The following is a 21,861-nucleotide window of genomic DNA, read 5'->3' as shown; positions in this document are numbered from 1 at the left end:
GTTACAGAGAGAGGTAGAGACAGAGAAAGAGGTCTTCCATCCGCTGATTCACTCCCCAGATGGCCGCAACGGCTGGAGCTGCACCGATCCAAGGCAGGAGCTAGGAGCTTCTTCTGGGTCTCCCACACCGGTGCAGGCGCCCAAGGACTTAGGCCATCTTGTACTGCCCTCCCAGGCCATAGCAGAGAGCTGGATCAGAAGAGGAGCAACCGGGACTAGAACCGGCACCCATATGGGATGCCGGCGCCTCAGGCCAGGGCTTTAACCCGCAGCGCCACAGCACCAGCCCCAACTTTACTTTTAGAATACTGCCTACCTGAATCTCTTGGCCTTCTAAATGAAGAAAGCTATCTTTGTTACTTGGCTCATCCCTTTCCTTTAATTTAGAATACTGAGAATCCCTCATCACTTTTCTTGTGAACCTTCTATTTATCCATTTGAAGGCTGCTGAGATTTGCTTATACTATAACTTCAATGATATTTTCCAAAATTAATTTTCATTTCAAGCACCAAAACCAGACTGCAGAGGACATGGCAAATATTTGTGCTCATTCCTTTGAAGCCTCAACCTGACTGGCACCACTCTCTAAATATAGATCAGGATTAACTGAGTAATAAGGCAGTAGTTTTTCTAATAAATTCTTCAATACTGTTACTGCAGAGGAGTCTTTCAAAGGATTTAACCTCAGGTAGACAGGAACTTTGGAAATATTGGGAAATGTCCACATTCTAAAACATTCACTATGTTTGAAAAATCCTAACAAGCTTTATGCTATCAAGATCCAAATAAAAGACTTTCCATATTTTCAGCCCGTCCTCTATTTCACAAATTTTAGCATATCTTTTTGGTTTTAAGGAAACTGGTTGTTTCTCTAGTCCCAAAACTGAGCTTCTTCCCTCATCCACTCTGAAACTAGGCATGCTTCAAATTCATCCAGTGTACCCTAGCTCTTATCCTATTACAATTTTAAGGGCCAAGATAATGGAGGACTGAAGTGATTATGTGCAACAGGGATAAGAACTATAAGAGCTTTAATTTAAAACTGCATGAGAAACCAAGTGTTTCAGGAAAACAGCAGTGAAAGAAAAGTCCCTCACTGTAGAAAATAAAAGAACTGTGAGGCAAAGTTAGAGTAGAGATATCAAACATTTTATGGAAAAGAGGGACAGATGTGCTTTTGGAACTGGAAAAATACTGGTTAACTCTTAGTTGCGATCACACTTTCGGGGTGTCTACGTGAAGCAAATGTTTTGGCTCTAAACTTGTTTCTACCACTTCTACATTTTCTGTCTTCTCCAACCTGCAGAGAGGAGCTAGAGTAAGGCATATCCTGACTCTTTCAGGAAGGGCCACCATGACACTTCGCCTCGTCTCAGGAACACCACTGCTTGGTAAACAATCTGGTGTCATTTTGCTACTCATAATTCACTTACTCATAGGAAAAAGTGTAGCGCTGGAAAGGGCCTAAGGGACCATCAGACTGTAAACACTGCTGTCATGTAAATGAAGCAATAGTGACAGCTATTTTTCCCCTCTTAAAATAATTCCTATGGTATAGATCTTGTTTTTCCAGACTAGCTCCAAGTTTTCTTTTTGAAAAAAAAAAAAAAATGTACACAGACCGAATTATTCCACATTTGTTATCCTTTTCCCATGAAACACTGGGTGCTCATCTTACTTTGAGGCAACCGTACACCTGAACACAAGGTTACCCGTTTTTGTCCTGCAATGCCAGGGTAGAAGAGGAACCACCTTCATTTTAAAGATGAGGGCGAGGCAGAGAGGGGCTGTGATTTCTGCAGGGCACCACAGAAACGTACAACGAACACATAATTAAACCTCGAATTTCCTGGCCTCCTAACTCCCAGCTCGGGGCACTTCCTCTGCCCTTTTAACTCTCTCCATCTGTGCCAGGTCACTTCAACACTTTGCTCGAGTCTGCAAATTGTTTATGATTTACCACTTCAGAAAGCGTGGAGTTCACCTATCTGAGACACCTTACTGAAGAAAAATAGTCGTCCGCATCTATTAATTGGTGGTCCCCAAAAAACAAACGGTCTCCAGTTGTGCCTGGGCACGTTCATGGGTAAGACAGGTGTCGGGGTGTGTAAGGGACTGGCTAGTATGAAAGCTAGCAATGAAAGTCTGCAGGAAAATACCTACCTATGAAAAAAGCCCTTTTAAAAGCGGCAGCCTGGATTTAAAACTTCAGTAGTTTGGAAGATGACAGACTTTTGGAAAACTGCAAGAGGCTATTTATGGTCAAGGCCAAAACGGCATGCAAAGTGCTGGCTCTGAGAGCACAGTCCCGGAACCCACGCCTGGGCTTGCACCGTGCACCCTTCACACACCCTCCGCGCTGCCGAGTTCAGGGAGAAACGTGGGTCTGTCCCCACACAAAAAGCAAGATCACGCTTACGCTCCAGATGGAAGTTTGTTTGGGTTTGTCTTAAATTGCACACTTACCACCACCAAAACCACATCCGACCTCGACTAGAATGGGTGTAGGGGGAGCGCAGAAGGCGTCAAGACGGTTTAACTCTACTCGGGGAGGCGCGCGGCGACCCCTTCGCTAACTCGCCGCCAACTTTGCGGCCCGCAGCGCCGGGGGAGCGCCATCGGCCGGGCTCGATCCCGGCCGCCCGCGGGCGGCGCGCGGTGCGGAGCGGCCCCGGGCGGGGCGGGCTGCTTCCGACGCGGGCCTGGCGGGCGGCTTTATTGTTTCCTTTCGCCCTCCTCCTCCACCTCCTCCTCCTCCCGCGCTCGGCCCCGGCGTCACTGGAAAGGCGCCCGAGCCGCCCGGCGGCGGGTTATTTATAGCGCGGGCTGCGCGCGCGTCACGGAGCCCGGCCCGGCTGACGGGGCCGCTGACGCGCTTGGCCGCGGGGCCGAGTCCGCGGGGCTGCGCGCCGGGCGCCGGCGACAATGGGCTTCTGTGTGTGCAGCTGCCGCCGCCAGAGGCCGGGGGAGGGGGTCGGGAGGCCGCTGCCTGACCCCCCTCCCTCGCGGCCGCGACCCCCGAAAGGTAGCGGGCCCCTTCGGCGTCCCCCGCCTCCACGCCCCGGCCGGGGACCCGGGCCACGCGGGCTTTTATTTATTTTTCCCCCTCTCCCTCTTTCCTCAGTAAGTTCTCATCCCAGCCTCCGCTTCCCCACGTCCCCCGTTCCTCTCGCTTCCTCCTGGCCCTAACCCGGCCAGAGTGGCGGAATCCATCCGGCCGGGGGCGGCCACTCTGTGCGCCCCGGGCAGCGGGACCCGCACCAGGCGCGCCCAGCAGGGGATGCGGTGACCGAGGGGCCGGGAGCACCGGGCAGGTAACGTATCCCGGGCCGGGCGCGGGAGGAGGGGAGCGGGGCGGGCAGGGACGCCGGGCAGCCCTTCCGGGACTCCCCCCACCGCCCACCGCCCACCGCCCTCCGCGCCGCTCGCCCGCCCGCGCTCAGGAAGCCGCTCTGGGGGTGTGAGCGCCAGGAGCGAAAGAGAAACTTTTCCTGCGTGACGGACTCGCCGAGGCTCCTCCCGAGGGGGGCCTAGCTAATAGGGCCCCCCGCCCGCCCCGCGCCCCGCGCCCGCCTCCCGCCGCCCCTCCCTGGTCCACTCCCTCCCCGCGCTCCCACCCCCGCCCCTGGCCCGTTCGCGTTTCGGACGCCCCCGCCCTGCGGAAGGAAGAAGGGGCTGGCGAGGCTTTTAGGGACTTCCTGGGATGCGGAGATCTGCTCTGAACCCTCCCCTTTCGGCTGCCGGCAGCTGGGGAAAGCTTGCTGTGAAGCCCCTTGCACGTGGCAGGCTTAGCAGAGAACTTGCTGTGCCTTCTAGGAAATTGCAATCGATTTGTAATGCACTTTCGCTAATTGGGAGTTCAAAATTAAACTTTAATAAAGCATTTGTGTCGTCTCGTCTAATTGTGAAAGCTTCCATTCGTCCTGGTAGATAGACTCTAAGTCTCAAGTTAATGGCGCTAAACTAGATCTCCTCCCCAAGTACAATTCCGTCAGCCGGCGTCGGCGCAGCTGGATTTCCGTAAGGTACAGATGTTGCTAATGGCAGCTTAAGCACGGATGGGCAGATAGCATACGGAATGCAACATGTTGCCATATGGTTCCTTTAGCCTTTCACCTCCAGGGATATCAATCACATATATTCTGGGAAGAACTTAATGACTCTCTGAACAGCAAAATGAATTACCTGGTACAATTTATATCCCTTGACCTGATACGTTATAACAACAGGAAGATAGCATCTCACAATTTCTGTGGTATAAATTGAGTTACAGAGCTACATTTCAAATTCTGTAACATCCATTGGTGGTTTGAGGGGCCCTGTCCAGCCATTCTGGCGGAAAATCTGTTTCTATATTGCCTTCCCCCTCCCAAAGTTTGACAAAACGGTTGGAAATTGCCAGTCGACGGACTGCTGGATGAGGGTGTGGAAAATATGATTTCCAAAACTGGATAATTAAATAAGAATTAGCAGTCTTAGGAACACCATTTTACTGTTTAACCCAGAAAATCAGCGGACTTCTAGGGAAAATGAATTTCCCAAGAGTTGTTTTAATATAACTCCTAAAACTCATTCATTATGTATTTAAAATTCTCCATTAAAAAAAATCAGTCATCCCTAAACTTTGGAAATTAAAGAAAACACTTCTGAAATATGAAATAGAAGAAATGCAAGGACCTACCCATCAAACCAATTTCTATACAACCCCCATACACACACACATACCCACCCACACACAATTTGTGTAACTTGACTTGAATCACCTATGCACCGGCTGTTCATTCCTCCCAACACGGTAGTGACTGAATACTGATGTTGCTGCTTAGATCCTAATTGAATTATTCAGTAATTTCACAGGTCTTATTTTTAAATACCTTGGTGACTAAATGTTTAATTGATTGCCTCTAATTTCAGATTATAAACACGGTTGACTTCTACTCTATCCCTTATTTTTTGCTAATGTAGGTAGATCACACTGCAAGATAAGCACTAAGTTAAGGGTGAAATGGAAAATAACATAGTAATTTTTAAAAACTTCATGTTTACCTGTTCAGGACTGTCTGAAAGCTAGAGAAACATTGCCTTAATTTTAAAAGTTTCTGCTTCCAACAACATATAAGCCACATTAATTCATGTGAACTGACAGACTGTAAAATAGACAATAGATGTGGACAGTCTGAAAAACTACATACTTTTCAGTCATGTCAAGTTTCAAAAAGTGTTAAGGTTTGGGAAGCCCTTTCAGAATTGTTTAGAAATTGCAACATGATGTTTCTCCTTTTTACCCCTTTTGTGTAATCTAGTGCTTGAGTAAGTTCAATCATTTTGATAATTATTATCAGGTATTTTGTATATACAGCAGAAAATCTCATAGAGAAAAAAATTAAGTTATACCTAAGTTTTTCAGCCTTCTTTCCTGCGGCTGTTTTTGGTCATCTTAGTGGCTGAGGTTTCTTTTCTCTTGGATGGGTTTTAACCATGATCAGTGGTGAACTTATCAATAATGACGCCATCTCCATGACTTGCGAATAGGCAGTGAGTGTGTCCTTTAATCAGTCATACAGAACTTGCCTTATAAAGCTGTTATTGTCATGAACAGATATTGTAGCCTTTTGTGGGGCCCAGTGATTATTAAAGTGTTCCCCCCTTCAAAAGCCAGTCTGAAAGTCCTGCTGTGCTTCATTTTCAGAATTCAAGTCCACTAGTAAATAAAATCCCAAGCAGTACTATTTGTCTTTCCCCAAGTTACAGATTATATATATATATATATATATATTTCATGAATAATTTCAAGCCCTTTTGTAGACCTAGACTATGTATTTTTTTGGTATACGTATATAACAATCACAATATGTGTCTTGCACCATGACTTTTATTTTAAATGAAGATTTGGTGGATGTCCATTGTTACTCTAAATGAGGTGGCTGGTTGCCAAGGGGAACCTTACAAGCCAGAGAGTACTAGAATTATCTACCAAGGAGTCACTTTTTGTGTTTTTGGACTCTCAGCTTCCCCTTCTTTTAGTATTGCTCTTCCATATTGCCAATCTGAGAGTCGATTTGGATATGAAACTTCTGAAAATACTTGTTGGCTAAGATTTTCACCAGTGTTTGTGGTTGCCTCCTTGTTTGTGGCCTTTATCTTGACCTGGCATGTAACCAGAGACTAGAGCTACACCGGGTTCAGTAATTTTTACTGTGATGCTATCTTATCATTTATTCATGAATAAATTTAAAATATTGAAGATTGGCCAGATTTATGTTTTTCCAGTGATAACATGGGACAAGCTATGGGTAGGCATTAGGCCAATAATGGAACTCTTCATTCAAGTGAGGTGGGAGGCCAGCTACCAGGAAAGAGTCCCATTGCCCTTGACCTATTGGCTTCTGTTTTTCAAACTCTATGCTGTTGCATTGGATAGTTGTTTCTCTGTTTTATAGCATTTTATTTTAAAAAGGGTGTTTTTTTTAAACTGTCCATTTGTGAATATTTAGCCACCCAAGCAGGAAAGTCTTTTATTCTCAGCTCTCTGTAGCATTTTTTTTTTTTTTAATCTGGCTTAGTATGAGTGCCAGGTAAATACTACATTAAAATTTGACTTTGGTTGTCCTTACTTTGACTGAAGATTGACAGGGGCTTCTTTAATTAATCTTGTTCTCTTTCATGTTCTGTATTCAGGTATTGAAATACAGTATTTTTATACATTTATAAGATTGTGTTTGCATTTATTTAATTTATGTTTCTTTTTTTAAAGCATGTAGCCTTGAATGTTTGTTCTACTTTTTTTTTTTCACATCATTACTCTGGTACTGCTTGATGTAACTTGATTAGCTCCCTCCCCAGTCATGATTGGTAATTAAAATAGGCATTAAAATTAGTCACTTAGCAATTTTGCTGTTCAATTGGCAATTAAATTACTTAATTGCAATTAAAGTCCTAATTTTAATTGGCAAAATGATAGATGTAGATTTAAGATAATATGTATAAATACTTTAATAAGTGTCTATATAAGGATTACTTAATTACTCAACTTCAAGTTTATGCTGTTAACTTTAGAACTTTTAAGTGAGCAATGAAATTTATATTACATCTATTCAAAGGATATGGTAATTAGATTTATTGCTTATCACTATAAGGGTCCTTGCTATAAGTTACTTTTGTAGCGCTAAAATTGTAGACTTGATAATTGCAGAATTATGATGAGGAAAAGGACATATATGTCTTTGTTGTAATATATCAAGGTCTTTTCTTCATTTTTTATTAAACTGAAAGGTTCTTAGCTAGCAGTTATTCCGAGGAAAAAGCAAAAGTAGTTATCGCTCTGTAAAGGTAGAACAAAAACTAGCCAGCTGTGATTTATGTTTAAAAACTGTTGCAAAGTATGTGTACATTTTATCCTTTAAGTAATGCTTCTAATACTGTTACATTTATAAATGTTATCTTCCTTTAGAGTTCCAAGTGTGATTTTTTTTTAGCATATAGCAACATATTTTCAGAGTCTTTAAAATGTCTTAGGATCTTGTACATTCTAATTACTCCCATGTTCATTAAATTAGCAATGAAATCTATGCAAAGTTATCATTGCATAATAAAAACAATTTTACATAAGAAAATTATTAAATGGTTAACTTAAAAGCAAATATTTAGGAGATGATTATTATGAGTCAAGTATTAACAAAAAGATGAAAGATTTTTATTATGCAAAATACTTAGTGAATGGCATGAGGTTTTACCATATGCTCAGTTTTATAATTTTAATTTACAAGTAGATGCTTCTAGAAAGAAGTGTGCTGTTTTCTTCTGCACATCTTTACACATTTCTAGAACTGTCTTCTAAATCTAAGTAAGAAATAAATTTTAAATTCTTTGCATTAAGTGTTTTTTGCTGAAAACTGCATTGAGTAAAACCAAATAATAGCCAGATTTAGCCAAAATATGAATATCAATGAAACCATGTTCTCTAAGCATCCTATGGGAAAATAGCAAGCAATTTGGTTGATTAATATCCTATTAATGCAAATGAAATGGCAAAAGCAAAACACCCCAAAACCTTCAATATTAGAAAATGAGCTTGTATTTTCAGAAAGATGTTTCCAAAGTGAACATTTTATTTTCTTCACTGATTTAAAACTGCATACTGAGTGACAATAAATGCCATGAATAAAGTTTGTTTAAACCACACAAAAATAATTTAAGACACACATCTTAATTTATATTTAAAATGGGTTCCATAAGTATTTTTACTGTGGAACACCTTAAAGTTGCCTCAACTCTTATAACATTACAGGTATGTGTATTCCGCTATATTCACATTATAAGACCTACTGCAAATTCATTTGGGGAGAATAGTGAAATAAATCCCCAAAGGCCTCTTTCCCATGCATTAAAACAGAAAATCCTATGGGCTTACATCTATGTTTGCTTTCTAAATTATACCAAAAGCTGAATTTTATTAAGGATAATCTGCTTAGCCATGCATAAAATAAAATACTTTGGGTTAGATGTGAATATATGTATTATTTATATTGATTTTTAATGAAAATGTTTTCTGTACATGTGCTAGTATGTTCTTAATATTTGCTAATAATAAAAGTATCGTAACATTACCTTTCTAAATGCTTTTTGAGATTATCTAAAGGTATTTAGTAAGAGTAATAATTTTAATTTATTTTAGTTGTTTTCCAAAGAGGGAGCAACTTGTGAATGGGACCAATTTTTACTAGTATTTTACATTATAAAGAAAACAGACTTTCATGGTGAGGCAGATACACACATTTATACACGATAATAATTAAAAATTAGATCTGAATCCTGAAAAAAAAGCTGTCATTTCAATTGAGCTATAAAATATTTGAACTATTTATGTTCAACAATCTTGAAGGGTTGCTGTCATACAGATGCAGAATTTCAGTTTCTTTTTAGCCTAAAGCATCGTTTTAACATTTTCTGAAAGGTTGTTCAGTTCTACATTTTGATTCCATTATATGTGTAATTAAACCTCTATGCACAAAAGCATTCTCTTATGTACTAGCAAATACACCCACAGGAATCCTCCTCTAAACTATAATTTATTTAAACATGTAATCATAGAATTTTAAAACATGCTTTCATTTTTCCAAACTATATGCCAATCTGAACTGCTTGGTGATAAAATGAGAGACTTTATTACCAGTTTGATTTCTCCCCCCTGTGACGGAACAGTGAGTTGAACGTGGGCAGGAGGAAATACAATCTATTGTGAACCTAATCCCATGTGTTAAACGGTTTCTCTTTTGGAGAAAACCGAAGGGAATCAACGATCTGTAGTCATTTATGAATTCCAGCACAATATGACTTCGGGCCTGCAGCCTTCTCTCCTCGGGCTTAGCCTCACAAGTGAATAGCTGTTGTGGGCCAGTGTGTGCGTGCCTGTGAGCGAGACTCTCTCGAACGCTGTGGCGTCAGGCCCCCTACTGACAGGATCCGTCAATTACAGACATCGGCAGTGCCACCGAGACGTGGTCCCATCAGACTCTGGTGGCGACCACGGCAGGCTGGGCTACTGAACGTGGTCCTTCTTGCGCTTGCTGATGCGTGTGCTGGCTCCTTTCCGCCCTGTGCAACATCCGAGCCCTACCCCCGCACACACACCTCCAACCAAGAAGTAGCTCATCCAAGAACTGATTTAAGCCAGTGTATCAGTCTCCACCCAGTGTGCCTTGCTAAGAAATGGTAACGCTTCCCAGGAAACCGGAATAGCAATTAAAAGGGGGAGAAGAGAATGCTTAAATGGGTGGAAGAGTAGGAGGGAAAAAAGGGGCCCTCCCCTTTTCGCATTTTCATGTGATAGTTAATCGCCCCATTCCCAGGTAATAACACTTGGTATGATTTAACACGTCGTTGTGAAAACTGGGTGCACTAGGGCGCACTGCCGTCTACAAGCCGTACTCCACAGGTTGCTGCTGAGGAACCACGCGCTACGTTGCAATATCTGACTTCCTCAGGAGCTCGCTTGGAGAACTCCAGGCCAGCCCGTGTTCTGTGGGAAGGGATCTTTTGCGCTGTCCCCAGGCTCAACCTAGCTCACTCGAGTGTGTTTTCAATGGCAACGAGAGACGGGGAGCGTGCAGAGGGGCTGTATCTACTTAGACTCGAGTATCTGTGTTTGGAGGGCTGTGGTTGCAACCTTAAAAGTTCTCCCAACCACGCAGCTCTCCTAGGACTCTATTAAAATAATAATAATAATAACCGCAGCAACCCCGGCGTGGCTGCGCTGGAGTTTCTGACTGCTTGGAAACAGCCTCCGGGAGGGAGCCTGGCCCACCCCGGGGATCGAGGCAAGCTGCCCCTGGCCGCGCCCTGCTCCCCTCGCGGAAGGGGAAGGGAATCTGGGAGGGCGCCTCGGGGCTGGAGTTGCTGCTATTTTGGGCCCAGCCTGGCCGGTGCGTCAATGCCTGCGCCCCTGCGTCACCACCACCCCCACCCCCTTCCTTCTGCCCTGCTCTCCAAACTCTCACTTTTTCCCTTTCGTTCGCGTGGAATCGCTTCTGCCCACGGGGCGCTGACGCGACCGAGCTCACGCTAATAAGCTATTCTTCACTCTCCCCCGTCCGATCCCCCTACTCACACACCTTCGCCCGCCACCACAACGTCCCCCCGCCCCCACGACCCACTTCCTGGTTTTTATTTTATTTTTTATTTATTTTTTTTTTCTCGCGCCCGCTAGGGCAACGCCGAGCTGCGGTGGCGGCGGCCGCAACATCTGGGGGAAACTTAAGGTGGTCACGTAGGTTTCCTCCAGGCTGCGGCGCAGACGAGCCCGCGGCTTCCCGGGGCAGCCACAGGGCACCTCCTGGCAACGCCTCTCCAGCCGCCCTGGAGCAAGGGCCAACCCAGAGCGGGCAAAGGCGGGGGTGGAGCGTGAACCCGAATAGTTCCACGGCCCCCTGAGCTCCTCGTGAGAACCCAGGGAGGGGCGCGAGCAGCCTGGAAGTGAGCCACGCTGGGGGAGGAGGGGCGGCTGCAGCGCTCTCCGCGGGCTCGGCCGAGGGAGGCGACTCCGCGGTCTCCAGCCATCCTTCCCAGGCTCTTCCAGCCCCCGAGGGAGAAGCCCCGGGAGGCCCGCCCAGCTCCGGCTGGGGTGGGGTGGGGGATCGGCAGGGGGTCTCGACCCCGGAGAAGCGGCGTTTCCTTGGCTGGAAAACTCCTGCCGCCCTCTGCGACTTTGCAAAGCGGTGTTGACTTAGACTCAGACGGCCGCGGCCGCGGGGCACTCGGGGAAGGCTGGAGGCGCGGACCCCTCGCCCGCCCGAGCCCCCGCCCTGCCCTGCCCTGCGCTCCTCTCCTCCAGCCCCCTCCGTTTGCCTCTCCCACGGAGGCTGTGATAACCTTTGCTTCAAAGAAGCGCCGATTTGCCTCCCTGAAAGCGGTGGGAGGGCACTGGGGACTGTGGAAGGTATGAGAGTTGGCAGAAGGTGGCATGGGTACCTTTCTGCGGAAGGCACACCTGTTGCCTGCTGCTCAGCTGCATTGTCTGCAAAAGCGAAGCGGGCGACGCTCGGCCCCGACTTTTGGGGGTCCCTGAAAGGGTGAGGGTGGGTCGATGTCTACGTCTTCCCTTTCCTCACTCGAACGTGAGCCCTGCAAAGAAGGGAACAGAAAAATAGGCCCCACTCCCACTGCCGTTCGTTTCCAGAGCAAACCGTGTGTGTGTGTGTGTGTGTGTGTGTGTGTGAGAGAGAGAGAGAGAGAGAGAGAGAGAGAGAGAGAGAGAGAGAATATGGGGGAAGCATCGGGCTGGGGAAAGCCCAGCCCAACTGCCGGAGCCCTCTTGAGCGTCTCGGGTCACGGGACGTCCGTGTGCGCTTCTGCAGAGAGGGGAGTGACGAAGGTGGGTGGGTGGGTGAGGTTAGGGCGCCGCCAGGCACAGCCGTCCCGTGCAGCGCCAGGTGCGGCTACCTTCCCACGCCAGGGTTCCCGTTCGCCCCTGCTTTTGTTGCACCCTCCCCACGTGTGAGCAGCGGAATGGCCGCGAGGGCGCGGGGACTGGGGGGTGGGGAGGGAAAGAGCCGTGGTAGCGGCGCTGCGGGTTAAGACCTGGGTGGAGAGGTCACACCTCTTTCGGAAAAAAAAAAAAAAAAAAAAACCCACCCAAGCAGGCTACCAAGGTGAACGCAGAACGGTTCCCACCTTAAAATCTGCCCTGCTCGTGACGTCAGGTCGGAAATATACCAAAGCGAGCGCGGGCCAGGAGTCCGGGCAGCGCGGCGGCGCGGCGATTGGGCGGCTGGCGGCTGACGCGCGCTGACGCGCGGAGACTTTAGGTGCATGTTGGCAGCGGCAGCGCAAGCCACATAAACAAAGGCACATTGGCGGCCAGGGCCAGTCCGCCCGGCGGCTCGCGCACGGCTCCGCGGTCCTGCTCGCCTGCCCGGCCGGCCGCCTACCCCTGCTCCCTCCCCGCTCGCGGTGCCTCGGCTCCCTCTCCCTCCCCCCTACCCGCTCGCCCACCCCTCCCCGATCCCGGCGGCCGCGCTCCCCCAGGGAACTGCACTTCGTCAGAGTTGAATGAATGAAGAGAGACGCGGAGAACTCCTGAGTGAGTAGCTACAGCTCGTGCAGCTCGCGTTCTTTTCTTCTCCTTCCTTCTCTCGCGCGTCTCTTGTGCCCGCAGACGCGGGCTGCGTTCTCTGGAAGTGGGCGCCAGAGGCTGGCAGCAGCGCGAGTGGGGCCGGAGGATGGGGAGTGGGTGCGCACAGCTACACTGGGGGGCATTTGTCCCAACTCTGGCTTTGGCACCGGGTGTTGGGGGGGGGGGGGGAGTTGGCTCCCAACAGAGGTTTCCAGGCTCCTCATTGGTGGACGTGGAAGGGAGACTCCACAGCTCTTTGAGCTGCGGACTTGCCCGCAGAAATGTGCGCAAAGTTTGCCCTTAGTGCGGGATTTATTGTGGCCTCCGCACACGGAGACTCCTGTGTGTACGAGGGAAGCCATCCGCAAATTGACAGGGAGAGAAAGTTCTTCAGTTGACGCGTTGCTTGGGAACTGTGTCATCGCGGCTGGCCGGCGAGCATGGCGATGTTTCCCGGGTATTGTTGAGTAAGGGTGATGTTGATAGAGTGTCCTCTTACTAAGTTGCCTGAAATTTCTGGTTTTGAAATATGCCGTTGCTGAGTATGCCTGTGTGTGTGTGTGTGTGTGTGTGGCAGAGAGGGAGGGAGGGAAGGAAGGAGGGAGGGAGGGAGAAGGAGAGGGAGGGAGGGAGGGAGAGAGAGAGAGAGAGAGAGAGAGAGAGAGAGAGAGAGAGAGAGAGAGAGAAAGTTATGAAACTGTGAAGCTACCCAGGGGATTAATAGGGAGCACAGGCATATCTCTGAGGGTTGTGGCATCAAGAGTCTCCTTTCTGCTTTTTCTGGTTAAACTCCCCCACCTACCTCAAGCAGAAGAATTGTGGGGGAAGGGAGCGAGCAGAAGGCGTGGACGTTTGGCTTTCTTTTGCACCAGTAATAAGATTGTCTATGCTCTAGAATGTGTTCCAAGTGGGAACATCTGAAGATTACTAGGACACAAGAATGCCTTGTTCCAGCAAGTAGGCAGATCGTGTGAGGCACTACGAGGAAGGTGTTTGTTTGCTGTGCAGGGACGTGCCTCTAACATTGGTGCCAACATCATGTAAGCTCCCTCTGCAGCTGACCCAAGATGCTCCTAGAAAAATATGGTCTCTCTCCCTCCCCCAACTGCTTGGCTATTGAAGGTGTTGGGACCCAAGTTTTCTGGAAGAGTGAACACCAATTCACCTATATCCCCAGTTGCAGTGCTGTGTCAGAAGCAGTTAAGACACTCAGAAGCTCCCACTGAAATTGCCTTCTGTGCTGTCCGGGCCTGGCTGACATTTCCTAAGGAGGCAGAGGGAGATTGTTTTCTCATGCTGTGTTCTTGACTTCTTCTAATTCTCTTCCTCCTTCACAAAAGAAAAGCCAATACCACTACAGTAGGGGAAAAAATCAAGAGAAGGTTCCAAGGACATATTTCCTCTTCAGCTCTAGTCTTCTTATTCAGGTCTGAATTAAACTAAAATAGAAATCACCCCCCCACACACACACACGCGCGCACATACTCTAGCAAAGGGGCCAATTAATCACATCATGAGTATTAAATACGCTCATGGAATACCTCTCCTCCTTCAGGATCCTTTCTTAGGGAGGACTTAGGTGGTGCCGGTGGCGTTTTCTGTTGCTTCCAGCCATCTCATCAGCACATTTGTTGTAAGTGTTGTGTGGTTCTGGCTGTATACTAATCTCCAGTGAGACACACAGGGAGGGCGTGAAAGGACGGCCTGGTGAGTTTACATGTGCCCGGCCAAATCTCTGTGGGGAAGATACCCTGAAACTTCCTGTGTCTGTATTTCAGGGAGGAGAGCGGACAGGCTGAATTCCCCATTGCTTTTCTAAAAATCTTGGGAACTTTGTCCTCCATTGAATTACGACACTGTCCACCTTTAATTTCCTCGAAAACGCCTGTAACTCTGCTGAAGGTTAGTGCAACTTCATTTCTTTGATACCCTCCCCCCGAGTTCCCTACACAAGAAGAAACAGGGCAACTCGATCTTCTCAGGCAAACCCTTTCACTTAACGCTTGTCCGACCCAACGCCTTCGGGAACAACTTTCTCATTGTGCAATTCGACTTCATTTCCAGGCCGTCGTTTCCAGCAAGAGCTTGCTGAACCTAGCTTCAGAGGAGAGCTCACCAGGGCGGGGGTGGCTGTGGGAAGGAGGGAGACCGGGAGGTGTTTGAAAACATCCGCCAGTGTAGACCCCTGTGGCTGTCTAGCTCTGGGTCTCTTTTCCCCACACCCTGCACCGTTGCTCGACCTCTTGCGCCGTCCCCTCGCGCCCCTACTCCTTCCCTGACCACCGCGGGCTGCCGGTGTAGCTCCGGGTGTACCTGACCCCGGGAGAAAGTGTTCAGTTGACCAGGCTGAGTGTATATTACCCTGTTTCATTTCCAGCCATGCCTTGTGTTCAGGCGCAGTATGGGTCCTCGCCTCAAGGAGCCAGCCCCGCTTCTCAGAGCTACAGTTACCACTCTTCGGGAGAATACAGCTCCGATTTCTTAACTCCAGAGTTTGTCAAGTTTAGCATGGACCTCACCAACACTGAAATCACTGCCACCACTTCTCTCCCCAGCTTCAGTACCTTTATGGACAACTACAGCACAGGCTACGACGTCAAGCCACCTTGCTTGTACCAAATGCCCCTGTCCGGACAGCAGTCCTCCATTAAAGTGGAAGACATTCAGATGCACAACTACCAGCAGCACAGCCACCTGCCCCCCCAGTCCGAGGAGATGATGCCGCACTCCGGGTCGGTTTACTACAAGCCCTCCTCGCCCCCGACGCCCACCACCCCGGGCTTCCAGGTGCAGCACAGCCCCATGTGGGACGACCCGGGCTCTCTCCACAACTTCCACCAGAACTACGTGGCCACCACGCACATGATCGAGCAGAGGAAAACGCCAGTCTCCCGCCTCTCCCTCTTCTCCTTTAAACAGTCGCCCCCGGGCACTCCAGTGTCTAGCTGCCAAATGCGCTTCGACGGGCCCCTGCACGTCCCCATGAACCCGGAGCCTGCGGGCAGCCACCACGTGGTGGACGGGCAGACCTTCGCTGTGCCCAACCCCATCCGCAAGCCCGCGTCCATGGGCTTCCCAGGCTTGCAGATCGGCCACGCTTCGCAGCTGCTGGACACGCAGGTGCCCTCGCCGCCGTCGCGGGGCTCCCCCTCCAACGAGGGGCTGTGCGCCGTGTGCGGCGACAACGCGGCCTGCCAGCACTACGGCGTGCGCACCTGTGAGGGCTGCAAAGGCTTCTTTAAGGTGAGATAGGGTGTGGGTGGACGAGACAGATTGGGGCCGAGGGCTCCTAGTGCCCGGGACCACCGGAGCTTGCCCTTCGCCTTACTGCCGGCCGCCCAGTTCGAGCTCTCCTCGGATAGCCCACGCTGTTTGGGAGGTCGGCCCAGGATTTCTTACAGCCTCCCCCTCCCCCGCCCCCAACGGGCTACGGCGGGAGCCTGGGGAGTCTGAGAGAGGGAAGGAGACAGACTGGCAACCCGAGGGCGCAGCGCCCGCACGCAGCCGACCCGGCGGGACCCCGCCCGAAGTTGCAGTAGCCCGAGTTGGAAGAGGGTCATTTGCATGTGCTAGGAGCTGTCTTCCCAGTTCAGATTGAAATTGGTTAGGACAGAGAACCGTGTCTGAGCTAACCAAGTGGAACAGAATTCCCTATGGTCAAATTAAGTGATCTCTTTATTTCGCCATCCTGATTGAATAATCTTATCATTTTAAATAGAGAAGGTCTCCAAGGAATGTAAATAATATGAATGCCCACGGATTTGTATTTACCGAGCGCCTCCGTCTCCTTCTCTTGGCATATAAAACACAGCAAGGAGCGGCAAGGTTAGCTCAAATGTTAACGCTATCAATTTTCTTCTGTTAAATGCGCTGGGGGAGGAAAAAGGAAAGAAAGAGAAAGAAAAGGGAAAAGGAAAAAATGAAAAGGGATTGTGTGTTTGTATTTGGGGAGGGAACATAGATCCAAGTCATTCGGAATTTGTTATGCGGGTTGCAGGATCTTCAACAGGAAAAAAAAAAAAAAAAACCCACCCAGCAATTTTCGGCCTACCTTGTCTCCTTTTTGCAGCGCACAGTGCAAAAAAACGCGAAATACGTGTGTTTAGCAAATAAAAACTGCCCGGTGGATAAGCGGCGCCGGAATCGCTGTCAGTATTGTCGGTTTCAGAAGTGCCTGGCTGTTGGGATGGTTAAAGAAGGTAGGTCGGGGTGAGCTGCCTACCCCATGGGTCTGCGTCCGGGGGCGCCTTCAGCCCCGCGCTCCACTTCCCAGGAACTGGGGTCTCTGGTCCCTTCATCCCCTCAGGTCTGGCCTCCAGGATCCCACTGCTGCCGGCTTGCCTGGCCTCCCCTACAGAGGGCCAGCGGGCCCTGCTCGCCTTTATACGGCCCATTTGGAGGAAGACATTTTAAAAAAAGAAAGAAAGAAAAAGCAAAAAACGCGTTGTTAATGCTTGTCTTCAGCAAAGGCTTCCAAGACAGCGGGCCTTTGAGTGGTCGGTCAGGCAGTCGGCAGTCGCGGCCTTCCCCAGGGAGGGGCCGGGCCAGGCTTGGGGGCAGGGGGCCCAGCTAACGGAACTGTTCCTTCGCAGTGGTTCGCACCGACAGTTTAAAAGGCCGGAGAGGTCGTTTGCCCTCGAAACCGAAGAGCCCACAGGAGCCCTCTCCCCCCTCACCCCCGGTGAGTCTGATCAGTGCCCTCGTGAGGGCCCATGTCGACTCGAACCCGGCTATGACCAGCCTGGACTATTCCAGGGTAAGAAGCTGGGGGGGGGGGCATCATGTGGACAAACCCACAGATGGGCAGGACCCCTTCCCTACACCCATCACTCAACCCCCAGGCACAAGGGGGTTACAAGCCTCCCAGTCCCAGGCCTGGCCACAGGGGACAGCCCTTTAGACAGGAGTAGCTGCAATCTAGACGGGAGGACAGGGCAGAGGAGGGAGAAGAGCTGTTACAGTGGTCAAATCCCTGTCAGCCCCCACCACCCCACTCCCTCCCTCGCTGCAGCCACACACGTCAATGCTACCGCAAAGTCCAGGGCTGTACCCTCCGACGCCCCCTCCTCCCATGTACTCAAACCCCACTTCTGCCTGGAGATGATGTGGTCCTCATGCTTTCCGTCACTATCCCAGTGAAGGATGTGGGGCCTCCCTGGGGGTCAGGGAGGGGTGTAAGGAATGGCAGTGGGGTGGGGGGGTGGGGGTCAAGTGGTCAGATTTCACTTTTGCTCCAGCTGTGAAAAATGTTCCAGCTTTAATTGGAGGAAGTATGTTAGGCGAACCTAGAAGCGACTGCAATATTATTAAGATTTGTAAAGCGCGACTCAGTCCAGACTCACTCTGGGACTAGCATGAATACTAACGTGTCAATTGTTTTGTGGAGATAAGAGTGAACCGTTACCCAGGGCTGGGTGGCACTGTATTTAGTCTGTATGGAAATGGTAATTTACATATTTAAAGCAGCGACCTCATAGCACCGTCCCTAATTGAATTAATTGCCCTGGAACATCTAATTTCCTTACTGGTCAGAGAGAGGTTTAATTGTTATAAAAACCTGGCTCCCCTACTAGAAACGGGGTTAGCAATTTCACGGGTTATATATTTTAGAGAACCTCATTAAGTGCTTTTTAAAATGAAATTCCAGTTCCAGGCGAACCCTGACTATCAGATGAGTGGAGATGACACCCAGCATATCCAGCAGTTCTATGATCTCCTGACTGGCTCCATGGAGATCATCAGGGGCTGGGCCGAGAAGATCCCTGGCTTTGCTGACCTGCCCAAAGCCGACCAGGACCTGCTTTTTGAATCAGCTTTCTTGGAACTGTTTGTCCTGCGATTAGCATACAGGTAACGAGGAGGCAACCCAGGGAGGCCGGGAGAAGAATCGAGAAAAAAAAGAAAGGGAGGAAACGGGATATATAAGGATAGAATAGGAAATGAAAGAGTGGAAAAGAAAGGGAAAGACAGACAACAAAAAGAGGGGAAGGGAAGGAGCAAGTCCAGAAGCCTTGGGTGAATGGAATGGCGGTGGCATAGGGGGCGTTCTTGATTGTTATGAAATTAAACCCTTTCAAGGTCCACTGATCTACATTTTATTAACTCTTCAGTAATTAGGTGCCTCTTAAATCCCTCATTTATTGCTCTTCAAGTAATTAGTTGTTTAGCTGTTCTCTCTCTCTTTTTCTCCCCCCTCTCTCTTTGGTATTAATTGCAGGTCCAACCCAGTGGAGGGTAAACTCATCTTTTGCAATGGGGTGGTCTTGCACAGGTTGCAATGCGTGCGTGGCTTTGGGGAATGGATTGATTCCATTGTTGAATTCTCCTCCAACTTGCAGAATATGAACATCGACATTTCTGCCTTCTCCTGTATTGCTGCCCTGGCTATGGTCACAGGTCAGTACTGCAGACACGGGGCACTTCCCCTCCAGAACTGCCCAGTGGGTTTTGTCCTGGCTTTCCCTTGTCACAGCTCCTCTCTGGTTCTGTCAGGTAACTAACTACCTTGTGCATTCTTCTTTTGTTCCCGATTGTGTTTTCTGCAGAGCGACACGGGCTCAAGGAACCCAAGAGAGTTGAAGAACTGCAAAACAAAATTGTAAATTGTCTGAAAGACCACGTGACTTTCAATAATGGGGGGTTGAACCGCCCCAACTATTTGTCCAAACTGTTGGGGAAGCTCCCAGAACTCCGTACCCTTTGTACACAGGGGCTCCAGCGCATTTTCTACCTGAAATTGGAAGACTTGGTACCACCGCCAGCAATAATTGACAAACTGTTCCTGGACACTTTACCTTTCTAAGATCTCATCCCATGCACTTCAAAAGAACTGGAAGCAAAACTAAAACTGCCCAGAGGGGGCTAGTCATCTGGGCAGAGATAGCCCCCTGAGCTATCTCAGCTCCAGCTGTGTCCCCCTTCTGTAACCCTCCCCCCCATACCCAGCCCCATCCCTAGGAAAACAAACAAACAAACAAACAAACAAAAACTGTTGCTATTTCCTAACCTGCAGGCAGAACCTGAAAGGGCATTTTGGCTCCGGGGCATCCTGGATTTAGAACATGGACTACACACAATACAGTGGTATAAACTTTTTATTATAAGTTTAAAAATCAGTTTATTGTTCAGAAGAAAGATTGCTAATGTATGATGGGAAGTGTTTGGCCATGCTTGATTGTTGCAGTTAAGACAAGTGTATCACACACATACACACACACACACACACACTCCTTATGGGGACCCATACCTATTGCCCTTTAACAAGACTTCAAAGTTTTCTGCTGTAAAGAAAGCTGTAATATATAGTAAAACTAAATGTTGCGTGGGTGGCATGAGTTGAAGAAGGCAAAGGCTTGTAAATTTACCCAATGCAGTTTGGCTTTTTAAATTATTTTGTGCCTATTTATGAATAAATATTACAAATTCTAAAAGATAAGTGTGTTTGCAAAAAAAGAAAATAACTACATAAAAAGGGACAAGCATGTTGATTCTAGGTTGAAAATGTTATAGGCACTTGCTACTTCAGTAATGTCTATATTATATAAATAGTATTTCAGACACTATGTAGTCTGTTAGATTTTATAAAGATTGGTAGTTATCTGAGCTTAAACATTTTCTCAATTGTAAAATAGGTGGGCACAAGTATTACACATTGGAAAATCCTAACAAAAGGGACACATAGTGTTTGTAACACCGTCCAACATTCCTTGTTTGTAAGTGTTGTATGTACTGTTGATGTTGATAAAAGAAAGTTTATATCTTGATTATTTTGTTGTCTAAAGCTAAACAAACCTTGCATGCAGCAGCTTTTGACTGTTTCCAGAGTGCTTATAATATACATAACTCCCTGGAAAGTACTGAGCACTTTGAATTTGTTTTTTTTTTTTAATGTCTAAAATTGTCAGTTAATATATTATTTTATGTTTGAGTAAGAATTTTAATATTGCCATATTCTGTAGTATTTCCTTTGTATATTTCTAGTATGGCACATGATATGAGTCACTGCCTTTTTTTCTATGGTGTATGACAGAGACGCTGATTTTTTTTCCTGATGAATTCTTTCTTTGAGAAAGACAATTTTAATGTTTACAACAATAAACCATGTAAATGAAGAGAATTCTGTCTTCTTTCTGGTCAGGACAAAATGATGCCTAAACAATAATGTACAATAGACTGAGTAGGTGATTGATTTGGGGCAGGGCATCTGAATTTCAAACTAAATCTATTCTGGCAAAAGAAACTGGGGAAGTAAATGAACAATCCGGAGTATTCAGTACAATATGTTTTTCTTAACTAGAACTTTCCAGTGTAGCAACCTACAATTAGCAGAATCAACTTAGAATATCTCACACTTGTAATTGTCCCGGTAAGTTCAGCGTTCAGAAAAGTCGTTCAGGTGATCAAAAACCTTTTCAAGTGGTAGTAGCTCTTGTCTTGAACAATGCGTAAGTGTCTTTTTAAATCTTGAAAAGTTAGCACCGATTTAAGGAGCCTTGCAGTACTCTCCAGTTTTCCAATCCTTGCACGTAGAACTGTTAGAACGGGTCTTATGGAAAGAAAGGACTTAGCATGGCGGGCTCTTTGGGTCTTGGGTCGGTCTTTTGTCAGAGTATAACTCAGACGAGTTGTCTCTTACAACTTTTTCTTTGCCTCTTTCGGTGAAGAGGTGTAGTTTGCAGTTTTCAAATTCAATTTCCCCAGTGTACGCTTCTCTGATAAATAACAAAAGGTGCACGTCGGGTCCTGGGTCCGTCATCAAGGCCTTTAGGATTCTACTCAGCGCGAGCCTTCGGCAGAGCCAGGACACTGACCCAGGGCGAGCAGCTTAGTGTCTGAACTGCCGCTTAGCGCCCTCGGCCTCTGGCGCAGGAGCTCCGGCCAGGTTCGCCTCCAGGCCGGGTTGAATTCAGAGCTCGAGACGCGCTGACCCTGGTGAATGACAGATGGCTTCCGGGTCCTTGAAATTTACAAGGAGCGTTATTGTTTTTAAAATACAGTTAGTGCAGTAAGTTGCCACAAAAGCTCTCAGGTGGTTATTTTCCTTCGCCTTCTCTGCCTCCTGTCTTTTTTGAAAGAAGTGTTTCTGCGAATCCGCAGAAACAGAGTAGGCAGGTCTCCGCGGCAGTGGTTTTCACGCGTTTCTCTCTGGCAATCTGAGGAGCAGAAGAGGATGATCACCTAAGAACTCAAATAATAACGAAATGTCCAATCTCCTGGCTTCCTTGAAAAGACGAGGCTTGCCATTTCAATT

The 21,861-nt window shown here is 47.9% G+C and overlaps 1 protein-coding gene across 8 annotated transcripts; it reads left to right on the top strand.

The window, feature by feature from the left end:
• The first annotated feature begins 2,885 nt into the window (after positions 1 to 2,885).
• On the top strand, positions 2,886 to 20,681 carry NR4A2 (nuclear receptor subfamily 4 group A member 2). 8 transcript variants are annotated; one of them, XM_062186923.1, is made up of 9 exons: positions 2,886 to 3,026; positions 3,126 to 3,315; positions 14,390 to 14,513; positions 15,167 to 15,854; positions 16,681 to 16,810; positions 17,204 to 17,367; positions 18,259 to 18,461; positions 18,829 to 19,007; positions 19,157 to 20,681. In XM_062186923.1, the coding sequence occupies exons 4-9, from the start codon at positions 15,180 to 15,182 to the stop codon at positions 19,411 to 19,413; spliced, it is 1,608 nt and encodes a 535-aa protein (XP_062042907.1). In that variant the 5' UTR covers positions 2,886 to 3,026; positions 3,126 to 3,315; positions 14,390 to 14,513; positions 15,167 to 15,179; the 3' UTR covers positions 19,414 to 20,681. The 8 variants fall into 8 exon arrangements, 7 of the variants coding, with proteins under 7 accessions (XP_062042907.1, XP_062042871.1, XP_062042888.1 ...); XM_062186887.1 differs by having other exon boundaries at positions 2,888 to 3,026; positions 14,989 to 15,854; XM_062186904.1 differs by lacking the exon at positions 2,886 to 3,026 and having other exon boundaries at positions 3,035 to 3,315; positions 14,989 to 15,854.
• The last annotated feature ends 1,180 nt before the right edge of the window (positions 20,682 to 21,861 follow it).

The sequence above is a fragment of the Lepus europaeus genome, chromosome 1 (genome assembly GCF_033115175.1).
Source record: "Lepus europaeus isolate LE1 chromosome 1, mLepTim1.pri, whole genome shotgun sequence".
NCBI classification, from domain to species: Eukaryota; Metazoa; Chordata; class Mammalia; order Lagomorpha; family Leporidae; genus Lepus; species Lepus europaeus.
Note: the sequence above shows the minus strand (reverse complement) of the source record. Positions and strands in the feature narration are given on the sequence as shown.

What these genes read in the sequence shown, in the direction of transcription:
- NR4A2 (XM_062186878.1), top strand. Translation starts at nt 12,548, where the DNA reads ATGAATGAAGAGAGACGCGGAGAACTCCTGA. An exon ending in GAGACGCGGAGAACTCCTGA is followed by an intron (nt 12,579 to 14,988) that starts GTGAGTAGCTAC and finishes TTTCATTTCCAG; the next exon opens with CCATGCCTTGTGTTCAGGCG. An exon ending in GTCCTGCGATTAGCATACAG is followed by an intron (nt 18,462 to 18,828) that starts GTAACGAGGAGG and finishes TATTAATTGCAG; the next exon opens with GTCCAACCCAGTGGAGGGTA.